Source organism: Geotrypetes seraphini, chromosome 1 (assembly GCF_902459505.1).
Source record: "Geotrypetes seraphini chromosome 1, aGeoSer1.1, whole genome shotgun sequence".
NCBI lineage: Eukaryota > Metazoa > Chordata > Amphibia > Gymnophiona > Dermophiidae > Geotrypetes > Geotrypetes seraphini.
Window position 1 is genome coordinate 408,333,375 of NC_047084.1, and position 12,564 is coordinate 408,345,938.

The 12,564-nt window shown below is 41.5% G+C and overlaps 1 protein-coding gene across 1 annotated transcript in view; it reads right to left on the minus strand.

The window, feature by feature from the left end:
- ABCA1 (ATP binding cassette subfamily A member 1) overlaps nucleotides 1–12,564 on the minus strand; it is a 264,923-nt gene that overhangs the window by 75,804 nt on the left and 176,555 nt on the right. The window contains exons 23-27 of the mRNA XM_033918403.1: nucleotides 11,321–11,541; nucleotides 10,696–10,768; nucleotides 7,987–8,189; nucleotides 2,869–2,917; nucleotides 2,257–2,370 (exon numbers count right to left, since the gene is read on the minus strand). Coding sequence (XP_033774294.1) covers nucleotides 2,257–2,370; nucleotides 2,869–2,917; nucleotides 7,987–8,189; nucleotides 10,696–10,768; nucleotides 11,321–11,541 — 660 coding nt within the window. The remainder of the gene's footprint in view (nucleotides 1–2,256; nucleotides 2,371–2,868; nucleotides 2,918–7,986; nucleotides 8,190–10,695; nucleotides 10,769–11,320; nucleotides 11,542–12,564) is intronic.

Sequence of the window (12,564 nt, forward strand, 5' to 3'; positions counted from 1 at the left end):
TACCAACAGGCAATGTAAAAGTACATATGTTGCATTTCAATAGCTCTATTCTGGTTATCGTGTAATTTAACAATTGCCTTTAATTTTTGATTTGCCCTTATTTCTAGCTGTTTAACCATATAATGGCTCGATATTATGTTTAATCGTGGGTGTCGGAACGGGGAAGGCTACAGGGGCCATGGCCTCCCCAAAGATTGGCTGTCGTGGGTCAGTTATGGCTTAATCTCCCATCCACCCACCCACTCCCTCCCAGACCTGTACTTTTAAATCTTTGGGCAGCCGCCGTGCAGCATCAACGAGCAGGCCTGCCCCAGAACTCTTCATTCTACTTCCAGGGCAGGCCTGCTAGTTGATGCAGTGTGACGGCTGCCCAAAGATTTCAAAAGTACAGCACCGGGATGAGGTGGGTGGGGGAGTCGGGAGCTGGTGAGAAGTTGTGCTGCAGAATTCTGCTGGCTAGGGCGGAGCTTTTGTGGCCACCCCCAAATAAAACAGCACTGCTCTGCCTATATGTCTAATAACATGATATACCACAAGCAGTTCACAATTTAAAAATACACACTCAGAATTTAAGTACAAGTTTTTAAAATCTATAGATAAGAATGAAATGTGTTTGCTGCTACATAATTTGCTGTGTGAATGAAACTTTTGAGAAATCCTATTAAAATTTTGCAACATGTAAATTATACTAGGGCAGGTATCTTTCACCAGATATAAACATAAATTATTAAAATAAATTTCAAGTTTATTAAAATTTTGTTATCTCGCCTTTTCAAATATCAAAGCAGCTTACAATAAAAATACACTTAAGTGGGGGTAAACTAAGGGCTCCTTTTGCTAAGGTGCACTAGCATTTTTAACGCACACAGTAGATTTAGCGTGCGCTAACCCCGTGCTACACGGCTAAAACTAACACCAGCTCAATGCTGGCATTAGTGTCTAGCGCGCGCTATTCCATGCATTAATGCCCTAACGAAGCTTAGTAAAAGGAGCCCCAAGCAAGACAGACGTATAACCAATGAATGTCAACAATAATTTTTTAAAAACCCTAAAATTTTAGGACAAACGTATAGACTGGCATACAAGGAAGGGGAAGAACTACTAGCATATACATTAGTAGTGTAGCCAAAAGTGAATTTCTGGGTGGGCCCATGCATTTCCTCTCTACCCGATCTTGTTCTGTTTGAGTCAATAAAGAACTTTTCTGCACTATTTCTGGTCATGTCCAGTTGTGTGTTCACAGGCCCAAAACCTAAACCCCAAACCCCACTCAGGCAATTACAATGCTACTCTTGAAAATCGGCTTATTGACCAGTATATATTGTTTAAGCTTTCTCTAGGATGTTTGATTATATTTTATATAGCTTATTGGAGAATCACATTTTTTTTCTTTTTACACTCTAATTACTGCTTGGTAGATATGGATTATAAAGCTTATCCTGGGCAAGTCTGGTAGCCAAGGTGGCAGGTGGCATGCATGGTCATTCAGAAGATTCCTGATTCGATTCCCTACATTGGATCTTTATCTTAGGCTGACTGAAGACAAAGGTCACTGGAGGAACAGTGTTCAGAGTCCTGGAGGGGTGTAGGAGCCATAGTGATCTTAAGCATGACAGTTGGTAGCCAGATCCAGAGCCTGTGGTTGTAGGGTTCCAAAAGGAGCCCTGGTGCCTGGTTCTCAGCCTAGAGCTATTGCTGCAAAGACTAAACTAGGTATGCTGGGGGCAGGAAAATCTCTAAGGAAGGCTTATGGTGCCAGATCACAACCATGGTTCCAACTGATCTGGAATTATAAAGAAGCAGGAAACACTAGGTCACCAGCTCCAGCCAATATCCAGGTATACAAAACCTATGGCAGCTGGAGTGAAACCCCCCCCACCCCCCCAAAAAAAAAAACTGACCACCACAAACTCAACATTAACCCCTTCATGTCCACAGGGTAAACATAGTCTGGTCCATGCACACTTAAAGAGAACAGAGGGAAAGGGGGGAAGGTAAGAAAAACATTGCAAGCTACATTTGCACCTTTCTGAGGAAGACTAGGTCAGGAGCAAGGAAAGAGCTTACAAAACAGGATAAGCAGAACTATAGTAACAGAAATCTAAGCATGACTACCCATTGTATCATTCTTTCTACCCAAATCTCCCCAGCTCTAAGACGTCCTGTCTATCCAAATTAGATTGTAAGCTCTTCTGAGCAGGGACCGTCTATTGAATGTTAAACTGTTGACTACCATGAGCTTGCATTCACATTTACCTGGATCCACATCAGAATCATTTGGGTCAAAATTATCATCTTCTATGAATGGCTGCAGGCAGTTCTGTCTCTCTCCAAAGACATATCTCTTCCTTCTGGCAGGCAATGTTCCATCTGAAATCCAAAAAAAATCTTGGATGCTTTCTCTGTCAAAACAACGATCTCCATGCCCCACAAAGAATCCAACTAAAAGAGTGAACACCCAGCTATTGTGCATGAAATAAAATGCTTCAGAGTTTAATAAGGCAGGCTTAAAATAAATTCAACAATACTTTTGAAAATATAACACAGTGGTTTTAATTTGCTTTTCTGTCAGTAATGAATTAAACTCACTGGAAGCCCGTGCACCCACAGAAAGAGAACATCCTCTATTAGGAACCACATAGCTTGATATGTTATTTTGTTAGTATAACAGAAACAGAGAAGCTACTGCAAGAAGACATGGGTGAAATTTTGAACCCAGAGATGCAGGAGCTGGTGTGACTAAGGCTAGCTCCTGCTTCCACTACACCACCAGAAACCCATGAGAGAAGAAACATTCCTTGGTAAAAAGCTGAGGTGATCTGGGTTTCCCAAAAGAAAACGAATGAATATCCTTGGCTCAAAGATTACCTGAAGTTTCTGCATCCACACCAGTGTCTTCCGCCACTTTGAGAAATATCTAAACAGTGAACAAGAAATATCAGAATATAAATACAACATCTACTGTGTATCAATATGTTTAAAAAGAAGCTTGTCACGAAAAGATGCATTCACTTTCTCAGTAAAGTATGATCTCTATTCAGTTTTGCCAACTTTTTTCTTTAATACCGTATTCTGAGTTGTGTAATTTTACATGCACACTGCTTACCCCAGCCATAAATCAGAATGAAGTTCATAGATGCAACATATCTTTTCTTAATCAAAATTGTCCAGCTTGTCTTAGGGTTTAGTGTGCAATTATAACCAGAGCATCAGAGCTGTGCACTTTACCATCTCCAAGCAAAGATCAAAAAGCGATTTTAAAACTCCCAACAGTGAGTTAGCACAGTGATTCAGAAGTGCTACATACCATTATGCAGAAGACTCAAGTTGGCTTCCCGAGATCAGCATTTACTTTCTGGGCCAGTTGGGCTGAAGATGCTTCAGAAGAAGAGCTCACAACCTCTTAAAGGGAGATAAAAGAGGAGAGTCCCAGCCATTGCTCAATGGTGAGACAAACTGGCCAGAATTGGGATGCAATGTGCAGGGACCCAGAAGGAATTATGGCCAAGACCTGTCACTGTAATGGCTGGGTGAGGAGAACTTAAGAGGAAATATTCCAGTAATTGGAAATGAATGGCTTGTTAGAACTGGTTTGGGCTGATATGGAAGCCCAATATAGCAGGAGAAAAGTGCCAGGTGAAAATTATAAATGTATAGATAGTAATAGATTTAAAGTCCTCTGATCCAGAGGTGATCCAGGAAATTATATAGACCGGTGAGTCTGACGTTGGTGCCAGGCAAAATGGTAGACTATTATAAAGAACAAAATGACAGAACATATATGTAAGCATGGATTAATGAGAGAAAGCCAACATGGATTTAGTCAAGGGAAATCTTACCTGACCAATCTACTGCATTTCTTTGAAAGGTGAATGAACATGTGGATAAAGGTGAACCAGTTGATATTGTGCATTTGGATTTTCAACAGGCATTTGACAAAGTACCTCATGAAAGACTTCTGAGGAAATTAGAAAGTCATGAGATAAGAGGTAATATCTCATTATGGATTTAGAACTGGTTGAAAGACAGAAAACAGAAAGTAGGTTTAATTGGTCAATATTCTCAATGGAGAAGGGTAAATAGTGGGATTCCCTAGGGGGCTGTGTTGGGACCACTGCTTTTAGCATATTTATCAATGATCTAGAGATGGGAATAACTAATGAGAAAGCTAGATGGGAAAAACTAGTGAGATAATTAAATTTGCTGATGACACAAAGTTGTTAAATCGCAAGAGGATTGTGAAAAATCGCAAGAGGTCCTTATGAGACTGGAAAACTGGGCATCAAAATGGCAGATAACATTTAATGTGAGGGTGTGCAAAGTGATTCATGTGGGAAAAAGGAACCCGTTCTATGTTAGGAGTCATAGCCCAAGAAAAGGATCTAGGTGTCATTGTTGAGGATATATTGTACAGCAACAGCTAAGAAGCAAATAGGATGTTAGGAATTCTCAGGAAAGGAATGGAAAACAAAGATGAAAATGTTATAATGCCCTTCTATTGCTCTATGATACTGTTGCAACTTGAATACTGTGTGCAGTTCTGGTCACCATATCTCAAAAAAGATATAGTGGTATTAAAAAGGTACAGAGAAGGGTGATGAAAATGATAAAATGTTTCGGATGCCTTCCCTATGAGGAAAGGCTAGAGTGGCTAGGGCTCTTCAGCTTAGAGAAGAGACAACTCAGGGGTGATATAATAGAGGTCTATAAAATACTGAGTGGAGTGGAAAAGGTAGACGTGAATCGCTTGTTCGCTCTTTCCAAAAATACTGGAACTAGGGAGCATGCGATGAAGCTACTAAGTAGTAGATTTAAAACAAACTGAACGAAATATTTCTTCACACAATGTGTAATTAAACTCTGGAATTCGTTGATGGAGAATGTGGTGAAAGCAGTTAGCTTAGGGGAGTTTAAAAAAAGGCTTGGATAATTTCCTAAAAGAGAAGTCCATAGGCCATTATTGAGATGGTTTGAGGAAATCCACTGCTTATACCTAGGATAAGCAACATAAAATCTGTTTTACTACTTGGAATCTAGCTAGGTCCTTGAGCCTGCATAGGTATGTGCAACATACAAATAGAGATAAGATTAGGTACTTAGGACCTTTGTTGGCCACTGTTGGAAACAGAATACTGGGCTTGATGGACCTTCGGTCTGTCCCAGTATGGTAATTCTTATGATCCTATACAAAAGGAGACAATTGTCTAATAGGTATAGTAAGTGAAAGGACATAAGTTTTCTGTCTCTGTCTGTGCTGGAGGTAATCAAACACTTGATGTTTGGGAAGAGGCCATTTAATCTTGTTAATGAAGTTAGTTGTCTGAAGACAATGGAGGTTCAGACCCCGGTTGAGAGTGATAAGGGAAGCCTTTAACACCTTTAGATTTAAACAATGCAGTACATATCCTGTTCACGCACCCCCTCCCTTCTCTTGTCCACCCCCCCCCTTCTCCTGTGTTGATTACCACTGACCCATGTAAAAAGATATATAAATGGATGTAAACTAATAAAAGATAGGCAATCTCTTTAGGACACTGTCTGCGTATCTTTTCTCTCTAAGGAGAATGCCTCCGGATATCTGTACCCAGATGACAGGGTGTGGGCAGGGCGGTTTCGGGACCAAGAAACGGGCATTGTTCGCTTCAGTAAGTATAAGCACTTTATAACAGCTAGTAAGAAAAAATTGAAAGGCTACACTCCATGGGCCTGATAGTCAGACCACGAAAGGCAGACTGGCTATCTTCCATGCTCAGCAGCAAACCCGGAAATTCAATGCCAGACCATATCTGGCAACCAGCACTGAATTTCTGGAGGTGTTTTGGCAACTAGAAACATAACTTAATCCAATATTCGACTGACCAGCCGGTGAAGAGCACAAATGTGTGGGGAGTTCGGGGGGGAGGGGGGGTTGTCCAGCAGTAGATTTTGAGAATAGCACAGAAAAATGGAACAATTGAATGTTAAGTTAATGCCAAAGACGGATGCAAGGCAGAAAGTGAAGATGGAGAGAAAAACAGTCAATGGATAAGAAGGCACTGGAAACAGTTAAAAGCACAGAAAAATAAAGTCACCACACAACAAAGGTAGGGGAAATGATTTTATCTTCAATATAGTGATTGAAATGTGTCAGTTTTGAAAATTTATATCTGCTGTGTATATTGTGCGTATATGAAAAATGAATGGAAAAAATTGCATTACAATTAGTAAAGGGGATGGGATCTGGGGCAGAGCTTGGGTGGCACTAGGGAGGTCTGTGGTTGGGGTACTCAGTTGATTAGTTAGACTTCCCTGCTGGCACGCCCTACTGGCATTTCAAGGCCTGTATGGAGGGCCTCTGCGCATGCGTGGATGTCACCGTGACGTCCGCGTACTTCCGGGTGCCTCGAGCCATGGCCTCTACCTTTAGTGTGCCCCGGCTCAAGAAAGTTTGAGAGACACTGTTTTAGAAGAATCCCCACGGCAGCTTTTTCACAAGTAGATTGCCACACGTAGGTAATAGAATGGGAAGGCCTGAGCAATATTTTGCTCAATACAGCATCAGCAACTACACAGCTTTAGGCTGAAGCTGCAAATTGGTTTATTTGCCTCGTCAATCACAAAAGTGTTCCACTACCCCTGTTTCCACACACAAGTGAAAGTGATTTTAGAAAGCTGATGAATAAAGGACAGGAGAGTATGATGAATAAAGGACAGGAGAGCATGGCCTATAATAGCAATATATTTCCTATTTTACAAAAGGAATACAGATTACTAGAAAAAAATCTGGTATTTACATCTGCCCTGAGACATGCAGAACTGTCTGCCTGAAGGGACAGGTATAAAGGCTGATATCTATATACTACCCCCAACAACAGCAGCAACTCCCTCATCCCCTCAATACCACCCTGGATATCCCCTCTCCCCCAAAGGTGATTCCCTAAACCACAGGTGTCAAACACAAGGCCCGCCTGGCCATTTTATGGAGCTCACGGCACGACGCAGCGTTTTCATTGCCGCCCCCGGGTGTCTTATCTTCTGGCCAACTTGCTCCTCCTCATTTCCGCAGTGTGCACAAAGCTGCAGGCAGCGGCTCCTCACGCATCCTGCACGTCATCCGGAAGCATTCCCTCTGATGAAACCCTAACCCCTCCCCCCAGGGGCAAAAGGCCCAAACCAAGACTAGGCAATCCAGTGTTATGATAAAAGAAAGAAACACACTCCCCCCAGGGTCTGGTCTCTGATGACCTTAGGGCACCCACCAGAACTGGACCCGCCCCCCAGGAATGACCCCGCCCCCACCCCGAGCAGAGAGGGACGAAGAACTGGAGCAACCGAGGCAGCCAGGTGACACACATCTATTCAAAAGTAGGCTACGCCCCTTAGGAGACAAGGAGGAACAGCAATTTAACAAACATGTGGATGTATGTGGTATATTTTTCCCCTCGTGCGACTTTGTAAAATCACTGCTCCATCATTTTGTTCCATCATATTGCTCTAGAGGTCACTACATATGACACAGCCTTTGTAAAATACTCTGGGAATTTTTTATGTTCTGACTTGGACCTCTTTATTCCTTTCTCCACATTGGTTCAAAAATATACTTCAAGTATTCTTACTTTTAGGCTTATTTAATTATTTATTCATTCAATTTTCTATACCGTTCTCCCAGGGGAGTTCAGAACAGTTTACATGAATTTATTCAGGTACTCAAGCATTTTTCCCTGCCTGTCCTGGCGGGCTCACAATCTATCTAATGTACCTGGGGCAATGGGGGGATTAAGTGACTTGCCCAGGGTCACAAGGAGCAGTATGCAGTGTTTTTCTCTTCTTGCTATTATATCAGAATAAAGTTTATGAGAAATATCTCCATTTGGTTAGTTCTTTTGTGTCTCCCTTGAGTATATCTTGCCACTAAACTGCCAGGAAATGCTCTCTCAGCTGACTCAAGGTGCACTGTCATTTTATACTCTACAAGTGCCACAGGTAAGGAATCCAGTGCTCACATACCTCTTCTAGGGTGGTGTCTGAGATCCCATAGCTGGAAATACCAAGGTCAGACAGTCTATCATCAATCTCATGGAACAGTTCAACAAAAGCTCCCTCCTTAGCAGCTTCATAGGGTAACACATATGTCAGCTCATGCCCAATGTCCTCCACCAGCCGGGCTTCTGAAACATGCTTGTTGATGAGATTGGAAATAACAGAAACATCTAGAGGAATGAAGAATAGCAAAACAGACCTCCTGCATTATTGTAATCCAGCTGAAATGTACAAATCTCTGGAAGCTACGCCAGGGATCAGATTTAGAAAAGGAATTTATTTGGGGATAGAGGACTCTGAATTTTTACAGAAGGCAGACTGTGATGTTTCTGTGGCTCCTAAAACCGTATGAACTGATCTTCTAGAGCAGTGTTTCCTAAGTTGGCCTGAAGTATCCCTTTGCCAGTCAGATTTTCAGGATTTCCACAATGAAAATGCATGAATTTGATTTGCATACATTGCCTTCATTACAAGCAAATCTCTTTCATGCATATTTATGGGGGTACTCCAGGATCATCTTGGGAAACACTGTTCTAGTGGGTAATTTTATAAACATTTTCCACAAGTGAATCAAGTTTTACAGACAGGAAGTAGCTCTTATGAACTGCATAGGGATACATGTGCAAAGAGATCTGTGTCTCAACAAGCGCATGGATATGTTTATATGAAATTCCCAGAGGTATTGTTTGAGCAGAGAAGGAGGGCAAAATTGCAATATACACTCATTGTGAAATGAACACAAGTTCTTCAGAGCAGGTATAAATTTGTGCAAGAGCATTTGCATGCTAAAGAGGATAATTCTGAGTAGAGAACTATCCTAGACGTTAGAGCAGTTATCTAACGACCAGCAAATCTAGGTTCAAATTCCACTGCTGTTTTTGTTTTTTTTTTTTATCATCTTTGGCAAGTCACTTAATCTTCCATTGTCTCAGGTATAAATTTAAGATTATTTATCTCTACATAGGTGATCTCAAGTTTCAAGTTTATTAAATTTTAATATACCGACCATCAAACTAATATCTGGCCGGTTTACACAATTTATAAAAATAATTAAAAGTACAAGTAATTAAATAGATATTAGATAATTTAGAATGTGTAGTAAAACATTAATGACTTTAACAAAACAAACTTGAGTGTGAGGATAAAAGGGGATGGGTGGGTAAAGTTACACTTTAGAAAGAAAAGGAGAAAGAGGGGTAGGGGTTGAAACATATAGGATGGGGGAAAATGTGAGATGTAGAGAAATATATAAAGCTTTGATAAGAGTGAAGTAATTAAGTAGAAGAAAATAAGAATGTCTTTAAGTTTTTCTTAAATTTTTCAAGATTTTGTTCTTCTCGGAGAAGTTGTGGAAGAGAATTCCACAATGTCGGAGCAGTTACCGCGAAGTTTATTTTACGTGTGTAGTAAAATTCTTTTATAGACGGAATCAATAAGAGATTTTGATTTGTAGATCTCAGGATTCGAGAAGAGTGATGAGGAATGAGAAGTTTATGAAGAAATAATGGTAGGTGTGAGGATTTTATTTTGAAAGTAAGTAAAATGATTTTATAGGAAGCCAGTGGGCATCTTTTAAGGCTGGAGTGACGTGATCGTATTTGCCAAGGTTGCCTGTCTCTTTTCAATATTCCCTACTTCTCCACACAACTTTTCTGGTCCTTCCCCATCCTAGGATTGCCCAACTTGAATCTACTAAAACTAGTGCATTTTACTTCCTTGCTCCGGCAACCTGGAACACCTTCCCTCTCTCTCTTCACAGTGAGCTATCTTTTAAAAAATGTCAAGACAGAGCTCAAACTCTGTTACCATCCACTAGCCCTAGCCGTAGCAATCTGCCCTAAACTCTCCCCCCTACTTTTTCCCTCTTCCATCCCTTAGGGCTTTTTTTTATGAAACCCGATAGCATGGGCCTTAATTTCCCTCTTTCTGAGCAGCAACTGCAATTTGCCTCTCTTCTATTCCATCCCCCCTCCTTCAGCCCACCTTTTCTTTTACCCTGGTCATTTCTTTATTGTCTTACTTTTCTTTTTCTTTCCTTTGGTTTTAAATATTATATACCACCATGTTCTGCAAGTCAGTGAGTGGCAGTATAGAAATCTTAATTAAATGGTGTACCGATCAACTGAAGATAAGTTGAAAGTTTCTTTCTTCTATCAACTTCCATAGATAGCCCTGCTTAAGGTTTTTTATACTTTGGGAGTGCAATGGAGGTTTTTTGCCAGTGAGGTTATCACCCAACCATCTTGGACCACCATTGTGGTGGTGGGAGGCTTCAGTCTGAGGCTTTTCCTCCATTTTTTGAAACATATCCCATTCAAACCAAAGCAGTACTGTCTACGTTGTATATGACATTTTTTTGTATCTTTCTTGTGAAAGTGTGTTTTGGAACATTATTGAATTTTCACATATCCGAGTTTATTTTGTTTGTATAATATGATAGGTGATTTAAAGGGAATCATGGGTGTGGTGGATGCTCGAGCATCCCCCAATATTGAACAAGTGCCTTGATTTCATTCAGGAAGAAGTACTTTTCATTTAGCTTAGCACCCCCAGCATGTAGTTTTTCTGTGGTCAGCCTGGAGAGAGGTTATGGTAGGGCAAGGAGAAGGAATGGGCCTGGTTATTGTGGATAAGAAGTCTCAGAAAGGCAGGACACGGTCACTGTTTTAGGCTTACCTATTGTCAGTGTATCGCTTTCATGGTCACTGCCCAGTCCAGCATCCGAGCTACTCTGGGAAACGCTGTCCTCCTGAATGCAAGAGGGAAAAATAAGTGGCTCAGTCTTGTATGTACATTTGTCAGCCATGTACATGACATACTTCTTATCTGAGGAACACTTTGGTTGCCCTACATATAAAACACGTCACCCTTCACATATATGCAAAAGAACCATCTGTGGTAGCGGTAAGGAAAGTGTCATAATAAAGCAACTTCAGTGTGGTTACAGACAACAGAAAGCAGCAATTATGTAAGAGGGAGAGCTAACAAATGACTCCATGTCACCACCGGCACATAAGCTGAGCCAGTCCTACACTAACTCACTGCCAGTAGTCCTGCTTTGCTAAAAAATAAAACTGGAACAAATGCTTTAGATAGGCAAAGAGGTCAAAACCAGGCCCAGCTCAGGAAAATAATCAGTAAAGTGCCAAGCAACTAAGAGTAGCTGAAGGCCATTACGGGTAACACTTCTGAGTCATGACGAGAGCATATATCATGAAGGATGGTGGGACGGTGGTGGTCAGGAAGGCAATATTGTAATAAAGGTTCATAAAGAGTGGCAGTGGGTAACAGTACACCTTACCTTTTTCAGGTAAGACATGGTACTGCTGCTATTTCTACAGGAACTCAGGGATGGGTCCACATTCTTCTTGACCAGGGTCAAGTAATAACCTGTTCCCAGCTGGTTCTTCAGGAAAAGAGAAGACCCAACACAGCACAGCTTGCCATGGGATATGATAGCGATCCGGTCCCCCAGGATGTCAGCCTCATCCATGTGATGAGTTGAGAGAATGATTGTGCGGCCTAACAGAAAGATAGTATGACAGAAAAATAAGGTTAACAGTATGTTCTACAAAGGTCCCTCAGCATTGGAGAAAGTGAGGCAGCCATTGACACTTTGCTGAGAGATGGAAGTATTTAACAGGTACAGGATGTAAGGTAAGCATGCTTATACAGATCCGATTTCAACTCTATACTACCTAAACTAAGCAAATGTTTTAGCCTTAATTTGAATACAAATTAATATAATATGCAAAGTTAGCATGGAAGTTGTATGCTACATTGTTGTATCTTATACAGTATATCAGGGTTAATCTTTTCTGGTAACCTCTAAATCAGGGGTAGGGCACTCCGGTCCTCGAGAGCCATATTCCAGTCGGGTTTTCAGGATTTCCCCAATGAATATGCATTGAAAGCAGTGCATGCACATAGATCTCATGCATATTCATTGGGGAAATCCTGAAAACCCGACTGGAATACGGCTCTCGAGGACCGGAGTTCCCTACCCCTGCTCTAAATGATCATCGAAACCCTTGCACCCCCTTCCTAAATCACATGTCCACTAGTGACTAGTAGTAGTATGCTAACAGTGCTAACTGCTAACATTATTAAAATGACAGTAATACACAGTTATACTACTACAAATTGTCTTCACTCAGTCTAGATAGTTTCAATAAATGGCCTTAGATTTTATGAACAGCAAACAAAACAACAAAGGTGAACAATTGGTGTTCAGTCTCTTTTATTATGATGGACTAGATGAGAGGTCTGGAGCCACCAACGAAGACTGCAGCGAGCCAAGCCCCTCAGAGGAGCAGGATGATCCAGACTGTGCCTCTGGGGCGACCAATCTCCGAAGAAGAGCATATCGAAGTGGACGCATGTGAGCCCGAGCCCACCTTACGTCTAGGGAAGCCGCCAAGACTTGGAGGAAATCCTGCACCCGAGGACACCGGGACGCCATAAGCAGGCGAAGCTGAGATTGCAAATTGCTTACCCGGACCTCTGGGAGGAAGACCTTCCCCAAGGAGTTGTTGAACAGAACCC